Below are 21093 nucleotides of genomic sequence, written 5' to 3'. Positions count from 1 at the left end.
CTTTCTTGGATTCGTCTGCTTTTGTTAGTTTGGTTTTGGGTTGGGATTTTATTTTGTGAATGATTTTGTTGATCATTTCTTTCTCGTATCCATTGTTTTAAGCTATGTCGTGAATTAGTTGTAATTCTTTGTTTAGATCTTTTGTTAACGGTATATTTAATGCTCTGTTTATCATGCTGTAGTAAGCTGCTCTTTTGTGTGTGTTGGGGTGGACGGAATCTATTTTAATTGTATTTGAGGTAGCGTGGGTTTTCTGTATATTCTGTAAGAAAGGTGGTCTTCATGTCTAGTTATCGTTATGTCCAAGTGGTTCAAATTTAGATTGTTTTCGGTTTCCATGGTAAATTTTATATGGGAGTCTATTGTGTTGAGTTTATCTAATATACCAGTTTCATTTGTGGATCTATTGTCGATGATGACGAAAATGTCAACAAATCTACACCAAAAAAGATATTGTCTATTTTATTAATTGATGTGTGCTCTAAATAGTCAATGTAAATTTCAGCGAGTATTCCAGAAGCGGGAGATCCCATCGGTAATCCTTGTTGCTGATAAATAGTATCATGAAATTTAAAGTAGTTGTTACTAATGGCAAAATTAAGTAATTTAATGAACTCTTCTATTTCTAAAGTGCTTAGAGTGCTGTGACTTTTTAGATTAGATTCAATGATTTCTATTGTTCGTTTTGTGGGAATGTTCGGGTACATGTTTATTATATCAAATGATGCGAGATTATGATATGATTCAATCTTTAATCCTTTCGTTCTATTACAAAAATCTATCGAATTCCGTACTGTTTTTATTAGCTGAGAATACGTAGCGCTTTTTGAGGAATCTTTGAATAAATTGCGAGAGTTTATAGGTTGAGCTTGCTCTGTAGTTAATAATAGGTCTCATTGGTATATGTTCTTTGTGTATTTTCGGATAAGCTTTAGCAGTAAGTATTTGAGGGTTCATTACTGTAAGTTTAGAGGATTCTATTTCAGTTAAAAGGAAGTGTGTATTTTTTAATAAGGCTTTGAAGTTTCTTTGTATGTTATTAGTCGGATCTTTATGTTTGATAAGGAAAGTTATCTTGAAAACATTCTTTAGTTTTCGATATGTATTGGTCTTTGTCGATAATGACAGTGGTATTGCCTTTGTCGGCTTTCGTTATAACTATTCTGTTTTATCTTCGAGTTTGTTTATGTATGTTTTATTGGCTGAGTTATCACTGCACAGCTACAAATGGGAAAGGAGCCACTACTTTGAACCCAATGTCACTCAAATTTTATGGACGTTACAGGACAACATGATTTGATTTTAACATAAGGCAACACACACAGCAGAGCTGAACATATTTTAGCCTAATTTTAACCATACGTCTGGCACCTTTTTAAAATTGGAAAGTGTTTTACTCTGTGTACATGTACAATTTTACAAGCAAACCATATCATTTAAACTCCAAGAACAGCAGCTGAGTGTACAACTGTGTAAATAAGACTTGAACGCGGGAGTCAGCCAACAAGCAAGACACGAACGTTCATGTGCATGAAGTACTCCCATATATTGTATTCATCTTGTACATATATATGTTAGTTTTAAGTGAGATATGTTTTATCAACTAATTTTAAGATCTTAAACATACTATTTTAGACATACAATGCATTGTTGTACATAGTGACATATATGCCAGTTCACGTTATGACATGCCCCATTTGGATGTGACCTAATGTTTATTATCGTATGACATTCCTTTGACTATACTATCTTAATCATAGCTTCATCACATAGATATGTATGCATGGTTCAGCTGAGGATGACCTTGTGTAAAGGGTCGAAACCGGTCCTGTAGCATAATAAAAGTGCAATAAACAAGTATTGATAGGTGGAAATCCTTTCCTATTTCTAATTGTGTAGTTCATCAATACGGAAATGAAGATTATAGATTACGATAGGCCAACTGTATACATCGCTAGCTGCTGAAGTTGGCTGAACCTGGCAAGCGAGACGAGCGTGTAGCAGCAGCCAGTTAGGGCCTATATCTGATGCTGAGCGAAGGTAACAGTTTTATAGTAAACAATATTATTTCCCTAATGGATCGTCATATTGTAGAGACGCGTGGAATAAGTATTGCCGGCAAATTTTCAACAGGTTCTTTTCAATATTATGATGCCAATTTTAAGTTAATGTCTACAAAAAATAAAAATGGATAAAATAAGGAATATGAATATCCAGCAAGAGCTTGGATTGGAAAGAAGCTTGCTGTCTAGAAGTGAAGAGTTTACAATGGTTTGGTCACATGAAAAGAATGGACCCTCACAGGACTCCTCGAACTTTGACCACTATGTCCCTGGGAAGAGGCCAAGAGGAAGACCTTGCGATGTTTGGAAAAAACAGATATTGAAAGACCTTGAAATGAGAGGTGTGAACTGGCGTCATCATATATGAGCAGCATCTGTGGATGGATAGGACAAAATGGAGGAAGCTCGTACACAACCGCACCTGGCTTGCTGGAGCGAAGAAATGATGATGATTGTTATTAAACCCGCTGATATAAAGAATAATTGTACAACTGCAATAAAATACGACGTAAGTAAAGCAATGTTCAGCGTCTACAAATAGTCTAAAAATGTGAACTGTATAAGAAAGGCATTCATATGATTTTACAAAGCGGTTTTTAAGCCTGTGTGTATGTTGGGTATTCAGCCCGAAGGCTGGTTGGATCCTCAACAGGTTCACCATTAGCTTATTATTACAATATATTAGAATCATTCCATATTGACGGTTTTCACTTTACAATGGCGAAAAATGAGAGTATCCTCCTATTCAATTTTTTCAACTTATATTATGTAAATTATTCCAACCCCCCCAATTTTTTCACTGAAGATGGCTCAAGCGAGCCGAAACATGTTTGAATTTGTTTGCTCCGTCTAATGACGGAATATATGATGTATTGAATAGGAGGATACTCTCATTTTTCGGCACTGTAAAGTGATCACCATTAGCTGTCATAAATGGCCTAGGTGTCACTGAAGAGGCGTACTAGGGAAATGAGAAGTGAGGTAGTTTCTCGTTGCTTTCCTCACTGAGCCAGAAGTTGCTATTGCACATCAGTCTGCCAAGCCCACTGAAATGCGTGCACCAACCGACCCTATGAGCGACATTTTCACACCATTCATAGCAAGGACTGGCTGCATAAGGAATGGCATTACTAGCGTCACTCCTACCTCAGCCACTTTCATATTGTCAAAGCCAAGTATAAGACTGAGACAGGTCAATGAAAGTAACAATTTTATTCTAGCACATACCAGAAGACATAGTGCACTGTAAACACTACATCTTGCCAGCAAAAAAATTTTTTTGAAGGAAAAAGTGGGGGTCGTCTTGGATTCGGAGAAATACGGTAATATAATTTTTTCAGAATAAACACTTTCACATAGTATCGGATTTCGAAAAATAAACAAGTAAGCCGCAGTGTGGATTTTATCCGCAAAAACGCAAGTTTTGAACAAACTGATTGCCGTTTCATACCGATTTTAATGTGTATAGGGGTTTTCCCGACATTTACAAAAATCAATATAACGACAATCCGCTATAGCGAGTAAATTTTTCGCTGTTGTGAATTGTCGCTATACCAGATTTCTACTGTTAGGTAGAGATGTACAGTGGTAGCCTTCCTATGTAATTACTCATCTGTCATGCATTCTGCAACAATTATTGCTCAGCAGCTGTTCAATAGTACATTGTGTGTGTGTGTGTGTGTGTGTGTGTGTGTGTGTGTGTGTGAATATTGCAGCAAATTAATCTCCACTTCTGCATTAAACTAGGGAAAACATTCGTGAAGATATACCAAATGAAGACAGTTTATGACATCGTAATCTCATTGTATTTGTCTAAAGTTTATGACAATCGATGCCTGAGTTATACGCATTGTTATAAATGACTCCAGCATTGAAACTATGGTCCACAGTCAATCAACGGACAATGTCTCATGTTTAGGACGACCCTCAATGTTGTGTGCACCATGAATTCCTATCTAAGAGTCAAAGTATTATCTCGAAGTCTTGAGACGGAAAAACTGTGCGATTCCAAAAAATGCCAACTGGGACTGCTGCCATAAGCAGTGGGAGTGTTACACTAATAGAGGAGGGGAGTATTTCAGAGGCAAAGGTGACTAGGCTACAGGTAAGCCTCCCACCGAGTTATTTTTAAAGTTCAAGTTAAAAAATTAACATGCCCTGTGTACTTTAATGTATGGAATTCATAAAAAGACTAGTTATTCAACACCAAATTTCTGCAATAAAATCTTTCACCAACAAGTTTCTTTTTCTTGTAATTTGCTTTACGTTGCACCAAGACAGACAGGTCTTATGGCGACAATGGGATAGGAAAGGGCTAGAGAGGGAAGGAAGCAGCCCCAGCATTTTCTGGTGTGAAAAACATCTTCAGGGCTGCTGACAGTGGGGTTCAAACCCGCTATTTCCCGAATGCAAGTTCACAGCTGTGAGACCCTAACTGCACGGCCACTTGCTTGGTCAGTTTACAAGTTATGGCATGTCCACTTCAAAGCAGCCCAGCTTCATGGGTAGCTGCTTAGCACACTGTCTGTTGGTCCAAGGTATCCTGGGTTTGATTGCTGTCGAGGACTGGGATTTTAGCCTTCATTGGTTAATTCCTCTGTTTTGGGAACAGGGTGTGTGTGCTGTCATCAACATTAGATGTTCTCATTGGAGGCAGGACCCCATCCTCACAGATTCACAGGTTGCCTATGAGCATAAACTCAAGACCTGTATTAGGCATCTCTGGAAGCCACACACTTTTAAAAGAAGTCTCCTCTGCCAGCAATATACTGCATCCAACATTGTTTTTATTTCTGTAAGGCTTACACGTACCCACTCACTCCCTAGGCTTCTTAGGAAGATGAAGATCCTGTGCTGATCTCACAATCTGTCTCCACTGATTTGTGTCTTGAGTGTGCGCTTTCCAACTGTCAACTTGAAGATTCCTGTAGAGAGACAATCTGCCTTTTCCCAGTCATTAAGTTGTTTGAGTGAACTCACAATTTCTTTACTTTTTTCACTATTTGGTTTATTTTGCATCATCATTCTACACTTCAGTTTCCTGGGTGTTGTGAACAAACACTCGCCACTTCTTCCCATCTTGAAACTTTTTTCTTGGACATCTCTCCTACACCTTCAATTTGATTGTCTCTAACCAACATTTCCTTGGTTTTCCCCTTTGTTCTTTTTCATTCCACCTTGAGGTTTAGTATTTCCTCGCAGTTCCCTCATCAAGTGTCCATACCACTGAAGCTCACACTTCTTCATAACACTAGCGATAGGAACTGTCCTATTCATTTCATTTCTGACCTTGTCCTTTCTGGTCTTTTGATTCACAGAATCTCATTTCTGTTGCTTGAATTCTGCAGAAGTTTTTGTCTCCGAATCATAGATGAGAATTGCAAAATAGGCATGTTACACTGTCATTGTGGCTTTCTGAGGTATTTTGCTGTCCCCAAGTAGGTTTCCAACTTGACCCTAAAAAGTTAGATTCTCTCTTGGTATTATTGAGAATTTAAAGCCCTCTGTCTTCTTCCTTCTCCCATCCTGTTGCCTTCTATTTTCAACACACGGCCAGCCCACCTAGTCTGAGTGAATTTACTATATTACTGTTGATGGGTTGGCAAGGATATTAACTTCCTGTCAAGCTCTCCTTTACACCTGGTATATGGGCTCGAAGTAAGGGTCAAAATTGGTCTGATGTATTTTTTTTTTTAAATACCAGAAAGGTTTGCATTTTAAAATACAATATATACAATGTACTTTTCAAAAAAGGAAAGTAGAGTATCTGTAAAATGTGGCAACAGTCAATGGGTCACACTAGGCTGTTTATCATCATGCACAATGAGCAAGAGGAACTTCACCAGTGAGCTGTTATATTTTATGTGTAATACTGTGTTAACGATGGCTGTGTAAACAATCTTGCCGGCTCCGAATGCAAAAGGTCTAAATGCCACTGAGATTCGTCAACATGTAAGCACCTATAGTGAAGAGCGAAGGAAAAATTTGGCAATGGTGTGTATTCAGAGAAGGCTCTACAATATTTACAGTGAAAATTGGGATGTCAGGGCTAGCATTCAGGCTGATCTTGTTCGGTGCAAAATGTCCTAATAAATCTTAGCTTCACAAATCACCACCAGTCACAGAATGGGGAAGAAAATTGTCTCCTCTCTCTTAGGGATCCAAAAATGCATACTGCAGACTAGGGTTACAAAACAACCAAAATGTTTGTTTGTGTTAGTAATGACTGACACTAATGTGCAGAATGAATCATCCATTATTGAGCACATTCTTTGCATGTGAATCACCCATTGTTCTTAGCAATGACTGTTTGTAAGCTGATAAAAAAGTATAATTAGGATAACAATTATTCGGGTCTTAAAATGGATTTTTTCTCAAGAAATTATGTAACTAGGTTCAATCTATGCATCCACTGACCTTAATACATGTTATGGGTCTCCAACAAGAGTATTGTATTGTACATGGAGACAGTCTAGCTATTGAAAATCTGACTGGCAGGTACCCCAAGTTTTTGACAATGTTCTTTTTTTTATAAATTCTTAAAAATTGTAGGAATTAATCTCCGCATGCCTTGTAATTTTTCATCTCCTCGACTGCTCTTTCCACCTCTTGGAATGTTGGCAGGTTTAGGTATTCAGGTTTGGTTTTTACTGTGGTGTCTGCGCTAATTTTTAAAAGTTCTTCGGGCTCTTCACAATTCAAAAATTTATTGAATGCTTTTGCCATAATTTTGGCATTTTCCTTATTACTATGCACCATTTTTCCATCCTACTTTTCAACATTAATGTAGGGGGGGGGGGGGGGCGGTTGAATTTCCTCAGTTGTCTACCAAAGATTTTATAGTAATTTCTAGAATTGGTTTTATGGTACTTTTCTTCTATTGAGGTGATTATATCTTTCTGAAATTGTTTCTTAGTTTGGGCGAACTTTTTCCGAATATTTTTGAGGTTGATGGCATTTTCATCTGTTTTGTGATTTTGAAATTTTAAACATGCCTGGTGTCTTTCTTCATGACATTTGTCACATTCTGGTGTCCACCAAGCATGTCTTTTCCATGGATTTAAGGCGGCTAAATTTTCAGTCTGTATGAGAATCGGTATAAGTTCTTCTAAATCATCAGTTAATTTTATGGTCCATGTGATTTCTTAATATTTGTCATTTCTGATTAATTGGTGTGGATTGTAATTCCTTCTTTCTTTATTGTTTTTTACTTCTTTAATGATGTGGATTTAATTTTGATTTTGACTATGTAGTGTCTGAACAGGAGTCTATTCCTCTCAGCACTTTAACATTGTAAATTTCTCTATGAAAGGATTTGTCCATACACACATGATCCAGCTGCCATTCCCCTTTTCTCCAGTCAGGGTGTTTCCAAGTTTTAAGTTTGTTCGGTCTCCTTTTGAAGTATGTGGATTTGAAAATGAGGTTGTGTTCTCTGCATAATTCAACAAGTCTTTGACCATTCTTATTTGTAAATTTGGGTGGAGCCCATTTTCCAATTACAGTGAAACCTTGTTAGTATGTTGCTCAATAACATGTTTTCCCACTTAGCACGTCGTAAATTCGAAATCCCGACGCCCATCGTATTAAATACGTATTAAAAATCCCTCAATAAGTCATGATTTTTCACCTTTGCCGCTTAGTACGATCATTTATTCCCCAAACCTGAAAATGTTCTTTGTCATCCCTTGTGTACAGAATGCTATTTTCAACAGAGATAAGAGCCCTCACCACGGGTCGGTTGGAGGAAGTTGATATAGATGATTCCCATAGGGAATCATCATCATCTGATGGCCAAGCAGACATCAATTTTTGGTAAGGAGACAAAGTCTTCTCATAGTGCATTGGCATTGCCGGTGACTCCATGTAGCCTACGCACTGGTCTCCACGGTATGCAATAGCCATGCATCTTGGTGGGTGTGCTAAGCACCAACCAATGAGCCCAACCTAGCATAAGGGGGTGAAATGCTGGCAACTAGGAATGAGTTAGCTGGAAAATTTATAATGTCCAATAACGGACCATTTATCTTGGTATTATTGGAGAAAGTTGCACGATAAGAGGAAATTACCTTGAATTTTCGAACACCGAGTATATTGCGCCTTTGAGGGGCAAGCTTTTAGCTTAGGTAAAGCTGAGTTTTGCGTCACTGATTGGCAGCAAAGACTTCACACTAGAAGAAGACAGGACAGTACTAAGTCAAAGCACAGTAATAGATTCCACTGCGGCTAGGAGCGCTGAATTCAGTTTTCACGTGTATTTTTTTTTTTTTTTTTTTTTCCAAAGCTGTCCTGTTGACATACATAGCTTACGGCTGGGAGTCATCCGAAATTATGTGTCATGGAAGTTACCACCACAAAATATGCAACGGAAGTGTAACTCTAGCAACCGTGCAGCCGTTGGTTGATGGTCATGACCGAGAGACATAACTATGATCATTTGATTTTCTCAAAGGGAAAAGTGGTTTATTTTTTGTTCTATGTTCTTTGTTCTATGGAAAGGTCTTTGTTGTCAGTGAGATTGTTAAATAACCCAGTGTGCTTGATTGTTCTTGTAGCCTGTTTTGCATTCCAATCAGAAGTTAGAAATGTATTTATACAGAATCATTCTTTCCAACTTCGGAAACTTTCCTTCATGCACTCGTTTTCTTGTTCTGTTTCTAGTTTGCTTACATGCATTTTCAATTTTGTCAAGGTTACCCACAATAGTTCAAAGTAGGTGGTGCTAGTTTTAACGTTCGCGCCAACTCTACGGGCTTAAGATGTGGATTCCTATGTACTTTTTGAAGGATTTTAATTTTTTCTTCATTAGTGAGTGGTTTCTTATCCATAGCTAGGCTATCACAAGACAGATACCCTATATACCACGCTACTAAACTTCTCACGATTATCCTATTAGTCCACTCAGTAAATTGAAGGTAAAGCGGTGTACCATTCATACAAAAATACGAACTGCTAGTTGACAGTTGGCACATTTATTCACCAGCGAGTCTGTCTGAACTAATGCCGAGTACTGCCGAAGTTTTGTGTTCAAGTTGGCGGCCGAAGGTGCATAATCGCTAATGGAGAGTATAATCTTGTGAGAAATTCATGCTCGAACAAAGTGTCTACTGTAGAAAACAATGTAATTACCCACTGGTCAGAAACCTAAGGCTTCAACTGACAATTCATTATACAATTCTTTCAGGAAGGATGTGATCTGCTATAATACGTAGGTACTGTAGCTACTTCTATGAGCCGAAGAGCAAAAGAATATTGTATCTGTTTTTCCGAGTTTTTCAATAGTCTTGTTACTTTAACAGGCTCCAGTAGAGAATTATTGATATTTGTTCTCGACTTTTTCACACTTTTTAGTGCTCTCCTTTATGTCCTGAAAAAAAAAAAAAAAAAAAAAACCACACACACACACACAATGTAAAATGTACTAATGTGTAAAGTGATACCATCTCCCTGTTGGATAGTCTTTAATGGGATATTCGATAGTACATTTTCCCGCTTAACAATTTGTCGTCCCCTGCAGAAACGTACCAACGAGGTTCCACTGTATATCTCGGTATTGTTTTTCCTTTCCCAGCTGGGCATTGAAATCCCTTAATAGAATCTTAATATTGTTTTTATTCATTTTATTTATTGCCTGTTCTAGGAGATCAAAAAATTTTTTCTCATTTGTGGGGGCATTGGACATTTATAATAGTATAAATTTTATTTGTTGTTTTTAAAGTTAAAGTTGCATTTCTTGGTGAGATGGCTTGAAAGTCCACGATAGAGTCTGCGATGTTAATATTTACTATAAACCCTGTTCCAAATTGCAGGCATTGTTTCATAGTCTTCTGTCCAGGCTTCACGTTGTAAATTCTGTATCCTTGAGATTCAAATGGTTCTTCCGTTGTATTTCCATTCTCTTGGAGCCCCACTATCCAAATTTACTGTTTATACATCAATAAAACTTTTAAGTTTTCATGTTTTCAATAGAGAATTAATATTGTGTGTAGCAATGTAGTTGATTTGGTTATGCTTGATCCTGTTCTTGTCTTCTGATGTATGTTTGGGTGATTGCAAACGCTCCGACTCGCTGCCTTTTAGGTGGCTGCCCACCGAATCTGATGGAGCCTCCTTCTGCTTTCCTGCTGGGCAAAATGGAGTTTTTTTCTAAAAGATCTTTCCATAATTGACTTTTGAAGGTAGTCAGCCTTGAGTGGATCAAGCTCCAATTTACAACTATGGTTGTTAACCGCAGAGAAATTCCAATTTAGTTCACCTTTTGGAAATCTCCAATTTCCCAGAGGCTATCCAGCCGAACCACGGGGAGGCGCAAACCGAAAAATATATAAAGATGTTTAGTTTGGAGAATTTATGTTTAGATTCTGGAATTAATTATATTTCCAGTACAAGCTAAATAGATTGATACTGTGGCAATGACACTGCAAGAATAATCTCGGGATGTCTAAACCCAACACCAGTGCAGAAACTACCCGATTGTTGGATAGGCCCCAACACAGAGAACACAGAGAACAAAGCTGGAGAATGACCAACATCCACATCATGGTCAACAAGCAGCAATGTCTCGCCACAGATCCCGCAAGAGCTTCCTTCATAGCACGCTGCCGCTGGAGAAAACACCAGAGACAACTTGTAACAGATGGAGGAGCTCAATGCCCGCAGACATGTCACCAAAGTAGAACTAGCTCCAGGCACCAACCTACCTTACCCTGTGTGGAGGTCTCTGAACTGCTTAAGAGTGGGCATCCTTTAATGCAAGACCAACCTGAAGAAATGGGGGATCCTTCCAGCAAATGCAGACACCTTATGTGAATGTGGTGCTGAACAAGACCCAAGCCACCTACTTATCTGTCCCCTCCTGGACAACCCGTTCACATCACAGGATGCCTTTGGAGAAAACAACAAGGCCATTGCAGCTGCAGTTTTTTGGAAATGCTGACCGGACATGGAAATGTATTATTATTATTTCCATAGAGCAATGTAGTCCACACAAATTACTTTGCAAAGGATTTTCTTACATCTATACTAATATGTTCGCTGGTTAAAATGTTTTTCTTTGTCATAAATGCCCATTTTGCCAGTGCTATCCTGCTCTTCACTTCCACCAAACATCTATTATTCTCCGTGATCATGCTGCCAAAATAACAAAACTGTTTCACGTGATTGATTCAAACATCAATTTTTAACATAGGGCACAGTAAAAAATCTTCATTATGTAAATTAAAGAAGTGTTATTGGGTACGAATACAAGTATTGTAAACATAGGAACCATAGCTTTGTGCGATTAGTTTCAACGCTACACAGGCTTAAAGATTCTGGCTGCCAACCTCCCAGGTGTTCCAGCATAAATGTGCCACGTTGTTTGCTTTAATTTTAGCTGCGGACAATGAAAACTAACGAATGAACCCGCTTGAGTGTCGGGGAATAAACTGATAACACTGATGAAACCATAAGATAGGAGGAGTACAAGTGACAAAAGACAGATGGAAGAACACAAGAAGACAGAAGGAAGGTCATGCGAGCACCTCAGCAAAAACAGTGTGCCTCGTTTAAGCTCAAGTGTCTGGGAACTAGGCAGCTGAAACTAATAACCATAGACCTATGGTTCTTACGTTGCAATACTTTTATTTGTACCTACTAACACTACCTACGAAACAAAGTTTTCCCTGCAACGCCTATGGGTCTTGATTTATTTAACATTCTTTCGTACTACCACTCCTTTTCTTTCCCTTTTGTTGACCTTCAATGTTCATCTTTTAAGAGTGTGATAACACTTGCAGCATTCTATTCATTTCTTCTTCTGAGTCTGCAACTATTATGTCACCATCAACAAATGTGATACAGTGAACCCTTTCACAAGGGGCTTTTATTCCCTTTGTTTTCTTCTTGACTTCAATAGCTTCCTCAATGAACACCTTAAATAAAGAGCAGAGAGGAGACATCCTTGGCCAACTCCTTTTCTGATTCTTGCCTCTTCCTTTACCTCATTGATGTTTATTTTTGTGCTCTGGTTCTGATGAAACTGATTAATCAGTCTTCTATCCTTCCAGTCCAGTCCAATTATCGTCATAGTTTGATAAAGCAGTCAAAGACTTTTTCTAAATCAATGAAGGTAAGATAAGTCCATCAATACATCTCCATCTTTCTCTCCAATGGCAAGTACAAGGCCAAAATGGCCCGTCATATACCCCTGCCTTCTCCAAATCCAAAAAGCTCTTCTTTAATAAACTGGTCTATCTTCCCTCTGATTCAGTGTTTAACATTAATGTGTAAGTTGGAGGCATGCAATAAGATAGAAAATGTTCTATAATTGGTGCAGTTGACTGCCTTTCCTATTTTAGATATGATGGTTCTACATTTTCTGAAGTCTTCTGGGATGATTTCTCTTTCATAGAGGTAATTTATATAATGAATAGCTGCCTCTATGGATCAGCAGTAGTGTCAGCCTCTGGATCTCAAGATGACAGGTTCAAACCTGACAGAGGTATTACGATTTTTGAACAGCGGAAGAAAGTCGATGCAGCACTCCATGTTGTGCAATGTCGGCAACATGTACAAGATCTCTGGTAACACATTTGGTGTTTACCCAACAAAATTCATTAAAAATCGGCAATAGACACCCTGGAGAGATATGTTTTACTCTGCCATCTGCTACGCCTAGAATAAACCTGAACGTTGACACTGATGAGCAGACAGCCAGATGGTGTTAAATTAAGAAAAATGCCTCCACAAGGTAGCTGAGATCATACTATTATTATATAAACTTTTCTAAATAATAAGTATGGGTCTCGACACTGAATAACAAGAAATTAAAGAATTTAATCTACAAAGGATATCCGTGCTCCTGGCAATTTTAGCGAGAGTCGAGAGGAACATGATCACACTCCTTGAGACTAAGGGTTAACTATTTTTACATGCTAACTCGCTGTACAAGGATTTGAAAGTGCAACCCTGCAGTCACCAGGAAGGGCAATTGGCAGATTCTGTAAGAATGTAACTAATAAGTAAATTAATATTCTATTAATGCTTACCTTTTGGTTGGCAAGGGACATATGCCCAGTATAGATGTATTTTAATAAGCCTTTGAATGCTCCTAAGGATGTTCCTTTCAGCTCAATTTCAGTCTGTTGTGATTCTCTCATGCCTCCAAATAGAAGAGCTCTGAAAAATAAAGTAACTAGCAATATATTGTCGCTCTTAAATGAGGGCAATCTAAAATATTAAAATGAGTTAATACCACCATGCCCTGCCACAAATATGATCAATGATGCAGAGGGAAAGGGGGATCCCACTACAGTATTCTCTTCAGCAGTCTCCTCAATGTTTGTAGATACTCTTTTGCATTGTCAGTCATGCTTGAACACAAGTTGCCAATTAGATTGTGATTTGGGGAAAGTATATGGGATAAGCAGCTTCATGTTGTAAATGGAAATATTGAAAGAAGAGAATGAGAATCAATTTGGAGAAAAGCAGAAGATAAGAGAAAGGACAGAAGTACAATAAAAATCAGATATAAAAACCTCGATGCTGCGGAGAACTAAGTTCTACGGAGAATACAATACTTGGTATAAGAATCAGCAGAAGTAAACAGGGTACAAATCTGCTATGAAACAAATTAATACCAAAGAAGGCTAAAGGAATAATGTACAAGGCACATTACACACCAACTACAACATGGAGAGATGTGTCAGTGAAGAATTCTTATCATTTGCAATTTACACCAAGGCATTTTTAAATATTATGATGTTAAGTTATAACAACATGAATAATAACATAATAGAATAAACACAATGGCAGGTCATTGTGGGAAAAGGGAGCTGTAGAAAAGGAGACCAGGAAAATCGATAAAATACGGAAGAACGAAGGATGATTGATCTCCATATCTTCACATACTGCCACCCCCATGTACATGGGCTCTCTCCTTAGCAACTCTAACATACACTGAACAACTCTCCCTCAATATTGAGTTACAAGAACATGCCACACAGGTCAAAATTCACTGTGGCACCTCTCTATGTACTTGCCAACAATTATTAGTAAGCACACTACTTTCGACTCCCTTTGTCTACAGTGTTGAGTCAGGCCCAGATTTAGACTATTTATTGTAATAATAAGAGACACAGCCAACAGGATAGTAATAAACTCTATACTTAATCCTTAAGCGTCGAGACCTGGACAGGAACAGTAGACTCTTGGCTGCTTCTTTGTCAGATATCGTAGCCCTTCGAGGAGTGGAAGGAACATCTTTTTGGGTTGGCAGGTTCAAATTTCCTTTGTATTAGGACCATTCGAAAAGAAACGAGCAGGAGGCTATAAAATGACAACCTGTACTTTTATTTTAAAAGTATTGCCAAACACAGTTAAGGCACTTGTCCCACTGCGAAACGAGGCGGAGAATGGTCCTTCAAAGTTTCTAGGGTTGTGTTAAGAACCGGTTCAGAACATAATGCTTGATGCCATCGTCGAATATATCATTAGCTTCTCAGAGCCTTCTTTAGCTCACCAAAAATGGCATAATCACAGGGAGACACGTCCAGACTGTATAGAGGGTGACTGAGGACCTCCCATTTGAATGTCTGCAAGAACCCTGACTGCGTTTGCTGTATGGAGCCTTGCATTGTCGTGGAACAGAATGATGGGCGAGCTGTGCTGGTCATTTTGATTTGATCGCTTTGCGAAGTGTGGTCAAAGCTTGAGAGTAATGCTGCGCATTCACCCTTGTCCCATGCTGCAGTAAATCCATAAGAAAGAGAACCTTTTTGTCAAAGATGAAACGGAGCATAACCTTTCCCACACTTCTGTGGACGGCCTTGGATTTTTTGAGTGGCAGTGACCCTGTATGTTTCCACTGGAGACTGTGATTTTGACTCGGGTTGAAAGTGATGACACCATGTCTTGACTCCAGCAACATCTTGTGACAGGAACTCATTCCCGTCCTTGGCATAGCGCAGCACGTGTTCAAGACAGAGTCCCATTCGACATGCTTCCTGTGCTGGTTGAAGACTGAGGCACCCATTGGGCACACTTTCTGTGAAATTTTAGTCTATCCTTAATGATGGCATGAACTTCCAACACTCACACTGGCCTTTGTGGCAATGGCTGATACCGTAACTCGCTGGTCTTGCATAACGAGGGCATGCAACTGCTGGACAATGGTATCGGTACTGCAGTGTGGCATTCCAGGCCCTGTAACTTCGGCCAACAACATCTGTCATTGCATGAATTACACATGCCTTGACCCTTGCAATGGTCATGCATACACTTACGCCATTCTTTGATTAATTTCCGTTCGCCACACTCCGTCTGCTGTCCGGAAATGCACTTCACTCCTTTGCTCTTCCTTTAAAGCCTCCATTTCACTGTTTTCAGCACAACTGATTGCAATGGACGCTCGACGCATGCACATGCTCGCTGATGTGAAGTGAGTGGGTGCCATGTTCCTCTAGTGGTGAGTTTGGGACCACACCTTCCTTCCAGCAGTTATTTTATAGCCTCCGGCTCGTTTCTTTTTTGAACCAACCTCATCCATCTTGAATATTTCAATGAATATTAACAGATGTCTACTTACAAGATGTGTTCTTATATATTAACTAGCTGATGTACCCGTGCTTCGCTACGGGATTCTCAGAAAGACTGACTTTGTGGTTTTCCTAACCTGAGATCAACATAGGTCATTACAAAAACGTAAGTATGAATGTAGCGATTAAAAGCAATGCTATCATATAAAATACTCGATCAAATGGAAAGCCGCATGTTTTATCACTTTTAACGGACAGTGCTGTGGTTAGATTGCGGTGCTAATCTAATAGTCCAAAGTTCCAGAGCTGGGATGACCAGGCCGCAGATTGCCATGAACACTCATCTGCCATTATTCCGCTAAATATGCACACTGTTCATTCCAATCAGTGCCTCAAGAGTAGGGATTGAATAGCCCGAATGCTATGATGATCCAGTCTGTTACGTACCAGTAGTATCAGAAAATGTATAAACCATGGGAATGGCATGCTAAAGAAGAAAGTTATCTAACTCCCCAGCTACTTCCCATCAATATTCAGACAGGCTGTTACACTCTGTACGACTGGGCGAGTTGACCGTGTGGTTAGCGGTGCGCAGCTGTGAGCTTGCATCCGAGAGATAGTGGATTCCAACCCCATTGTCGGCAGCGCTGAAGATGGTATTCCATGGTTTCCCACTTTCACACCAGTCAAATGCTGGGCCTGTACCTTAATTAAGGCCTAAGGCACTCCTAGCCCTTTCCTACACCATCGTTGCCATAAAACCTATCTATGTCGGTGCAACGTAAATCAAATAAAAAATACTCTGTACGCAGCAGTAATCCTATCTACCGGAGATGAGGGGCAACAGAAGACACAAAGCACATCACGACAAACAATGGTCAATGTAATGTTATTGTTGATCAATGTTATGAGCTTTCTATATTGTAGGCCTTCACATTTAGTTTTCTTTCGACTCTGTGATTTGTAAAATATTTTATACCATAAACTGTAGTTTCTTATTCTCCGACTTTACATACCAATTTTCATTAAATACCCATTTTCTCGTTACTCGGCGCTGATATGTACTTATTAACAAAAATCCAAATTCATGAATATCTTTGTGATCATAGCCAGTACGGTAACAATGCATAAGACATGAATAATATGAAATTTAATACTATATAACCTTAGTTATGTAGCATTCATCGATTACACCTCTAATAAGAAATATTTGATAATTACATTTTAGGCCTTCCCCTAAACTACCATTTCACTCAGCGTAAATAAAATAATTTACAGCCTAGACTATAGCGACTTATTTCCTGACTTTGCACACCGATTTTCATCAAGATAGGACTACTAATAACAACAATATTTGAGAATTAAATTTTAGGCCTTCCCCTAAACTACCATTTTTCTCAGCGAGAATACAATTATTGATAGCCTAGATTGTAGCAACTTATTCCCCAACTTTGCATACCCATTTTCTTTAAAATACGACCACTAATAACATAAATAGTTGAGAATTCAATTTTAGCCCTTCCCCTAAACTACCATTTTACTCAGTGTGAGTAAAATGATTTATAGCCTAGATTGTAGAGGGTCATCCCCCGACTTCACATACCGATTTTCATTAGACCACTAATAACATAAATAGTTGAGAATTCAATTTTAGGCCTTCCCCTAAACTACCATTTCACTTAGCGTGAGCAAAATGATTTATAGCCTAGATTGTAGAGGCTCACCCCCCAACTTCACATACTGATTTTCATCAAATTCTCTTCAACCGTTTTCTCGTGATGCGTGTACATACATACATACAGACAGACAGACAGACAGACAGACAGACAGACAGACAGACAGACAGACAGAAATTACGGAAAAGTAAAAAATGCATTTTCTTGTTACTATGGACATGACCGATACAGAAATACCATTATTTTCAAATTCTGAGCAATGTACAGACAAAACTCTTATTTTATATATATAGATTGTTCTGAATATGGGTTTGATTCCCCAGCCGGGTTGGGGATTTTAATCGCTTCTGATTAATTCTTCTGGCTCGAGAACTGGGTGTATGTGTCCGTCCCAACACTCTCCTCATCATATTCAGACAACATACCACACTGCCAACCACTACAGAAACACGCAAGAGTGATTACATCCCTCCATGTAGGGTTAGCGTCCGGAAGAGCATCCGGCCGTAAAACATGGCCAAATCCACATGCGCCACAGCTCGCAACCGCGACCCCACAGGTGTGGGGAAAAGCGGTAGGAAAAGAAGAAAGAAAAGAAGAAGTGGTCATATCGATAAATACTACATAACTAAAGTTATATAGTATTAAATTTCTGATCATTTATGTCATACATTGTTACCGTACCAGCTATGATCACAGAGATATTCATGAATTTGAATTTTTGTTACTAAGTCCATATCAGCACCGTGTCACAAGAAAATGGGGCAAGAGAATTTAATGAAAATCGGTATGTAAAGCCTGAGAATAAGGAATTACAGTCTACACTATGAATAATTTTATAAGACGCCCTAATATCATAGAGCCAAAAGAAAACAATGTGAAGGCCTACAAAATAAAGCTCATAAAAGTGATGAACAATAACATTACATTGACCATTGTTTGTTGTGATGTGCTTGCGACTTCTGTTGCCGATAGGATTACTGCTGTGTACCGAGTATTTTTTTAAAAATTTGCTTTACGTCGCACCAATACAGATAGGTCTTATGGCATATTATAGATCAGAAAGGATCCACCTTGTCAATTAAAGTTTTATTTATATAAGATAATACTTACAGTACCGGTTTCGACTTTTTATACAATCATCCTCAGCTGTACATTAGTAGCTTCACATAAGTTAAAGTTGCCTAGTAGAAAGATCATAATAATGGAGTGTGTCCAACGTTCAAATTGGGCATGTTTCTAAGTAAAAGCTGACTATATGTACAATCTAAAAATGAGTGTGGGTGTGTCTTTTAGGCCTAAAATTCGTGTGGATTAACTTATTTTAAAAGTACAGGTACATAAACACTAAAATATATAGTACATATTAAATCACATATTAAAATATGCAGTTCATGTTAAAATCCATTATGACGACCAAGAACACTTCATAAAAATGAGTAACATCTTGCGTTTGTCCAATGTCTTATTTTTATCCAATATGAATGGAAAATGTCCGTATTCACAGGCGGTACTTTCTGGGGTTCTGCTATATGTTAGCCTTATCCACTAATTTGATTAATAGAATCTTCTGTATTTCGAATTGAACAATTTAAATAACATGCAAAACCGTATCTCACGTTTCCGTGAATGAGAGCTTCGTCGAATTAGGCGGGATTTTGAATTAACCGATTTTGAATTATCGAGGCTCTGCTATATGTACCTGATCTACACACTAATCTATTATCAGACTAGAAGATTGTAGTGCGTAGTGTTTGACAAAACATCCGCTCGAATTACAGATGTGAACGGTAGTACCTATTCGCTGTACAAATATAAGATTTACTTTATTACGTTAATAGGTCATACGCCGAAAAACAAGGAAAAATTGCCTCAGCTGAAGATACACGAAAAGGGCTGGGACATTTGATTGAGATATCTTCGTATAACAGATCCACGTGAAGCAGTGGAGTATAAAGGGATAGAGGGAACCGAAGTTATAGACACTGAAGAGGAATTTGAATGCGAGCTCTTACAAGGAAAGATGACACATACACCATTTTCGAAGAAGTCTTATAGGAGAATGGCACCAGGGGAGTTGGTTCACTCTTGATATTTGTAGCCCTTGAATGGAAATGCGTGTTACTTTGACACATTTGACAACGATGAGACAGGATGGTGTAAAGTGAAGTTTCTTCGTCAGAAAAATGAGGTCTTTAATGAGTTTCAGGACTTCAGAAAAAGTCTGGAAACGCAGAAAAACATGAAGGTAAAAATTTTACAATCTGATAAAGGTACGGAATACGTGAATTCCCAATTTGACGCACTGTTGATAAACTCCAGGCTCATATGATGCCCGACGATTCTGCGTAACCTGGAACAAAATGGAGCATCAGAACGAAAAAACCGTACGCTTGAGATGGCCAGATGTTTATTAATGCAGTCCAGACTGCTGCAACAGCGAATTACATTAGGAACAGGTGGTCTACAAGTAAAATGGATGGACGAACTTCTTATGAAGCCTGGACTGGAAAGTTTCCAAATGTTCATAAATTTGAAAAATATGGATGTGAAACCTATTGCCTAAACTGATCACCAAACTTAGAAAAATTCGACCTCTGTGGCAAAAAGGGCATATTTCTCAGATATATGGAGCAGTCCAAAGGTTTCAGAATTTGGATACCACAAGAACGAAAAGTGGAAATCTTGCATGATTTTAAGTTTCTTGAGAAGAGATAGAAAAAAGCAAACATACGATCATGATTTTTCTGAAGGCAGTGCACAAACGTATTTATCCAACAACAGCACTTCAATAACGCCCGAGTTGTTGGCTGAACGGTCAGCGTACTGACCTTCGGTTCAGAGGGTCCCGGGTTCGATTCCCGGCCGGATCGGGGATTTCAACCTTAATTGGTTAATTCCGATGGCATGGGGGCTGGGTGTATGTGTTGTCTTCATCATCATTTCATCCTCATCACGACGCGCAGGTCACCTACGGGAGTCAAATAGAAAGACCTGCACTTGGCGAGCCGAACCCGTCCTGGGGTATCCCAGCACTAAAAGCCATACGACATTTCATTTACTTCAATAACAATCATTCCAACAAGGAGCCAAAGCAGGTTCATTCTTTCATCAATGTAAATATAACTCCTAGGCGCACAGAACGTACGGAAAGCACTGAAAATGATTCAGACAGTTCAGAAGAGGAATTTCTCAGTTTTGAAAATGAACCAGAAATACAACAATTTTGACATGCTCCAGAGAGATGAAAACAATTCATTTTCAAACACAAGACAGACCTCAGCTCTACTAGGAACATGGCTGAGGACAAACTGATTCGGTATGTCTGACCGAGGTCCCAATTCAAATGGCATTTTCAGACCCAGAGAAAAAAAGGAATTGGATGCTGGCGATAGCAGATGAATTTATCTATCCTAAAAAACAAGATCTGGGATCTTGTAGACCGCCCAGAAAACAGGACAACTGGAAGTTGTGTAGTTCTTAGAAAACTAGGAAAAACAAAGAGTGATCATACGAAGGAAGACTACAGCTGTGGCCAGGTGTTTCTCTCAGAGACCAGGTATGGATTATACTGAAATGTTTGCGCGAGTAACACGACTCAGCTCAATACGAATGACTATTGTGCTCGCTGCTCATCATGGAATGTATGGTCGACAGTTCATTGCAGGAACTGCGTATTTAAGTGGAATTTTCGAAGAGGAATTCTTTGTGGAGGTACCAAATTACACCAGGAAAATCTTCCAATTCATCAAATAGGAAAAGCCATGCAACGTCCGAGATCATAAGATGAAGCTGAGAGGATGCTGAAGATTCTGAACAGGGATTGTGTGTGCCATATTA

At 38.8% G+C, this 21093-nt stretch overlaps 1 protein-coding gene across 4 annotated transcripts in view; it reads right to left on the bottom strand.

The window, feature by feature from the left end:
* BTBD9 (BTB (POZ) domain containing 9) overlaps window positions 1-21093 on the bottom strand; it is a 154987-nt gene that overhangs the window by 127027 nt on the left and 6867 nt on the right. For all 4 annotated transcript variants that reach the window (XM_067155401.2, XM_067155402.2, XM_067155399.2 and 1 more), the window contains exon 3: window positions 13091-13220. In XM_067155401.2, coding sequence (XP_067011502.2) covers window positions 13091-13220 — 130 coding nt within the window. The remainder of the gene's footprint in view (window positions 1-13090; window positions 13221-21093) is intronic.

Source organism: Anabrus simplex, chromosome 11 (assembly GCF_040414725.1).
Source record: "Anabrus simplex isolate iqAnaSimp1 chromosome 11, ASM4041472v1, whole genome shotgun sequence".
NCBI classification, from domain to species: domain Eukaryota; kingdom Metazoa; phylum Arthropoda; class Insecta; order Orthoptera; family Tettigoniidae; genus Anabrus; species Anabrus simplex.
The sequence above is the reverse complement of the archived record's forward strand: the minus strand, read 5'-3'. Positions and strand labels throughout refer to the sequence as shown.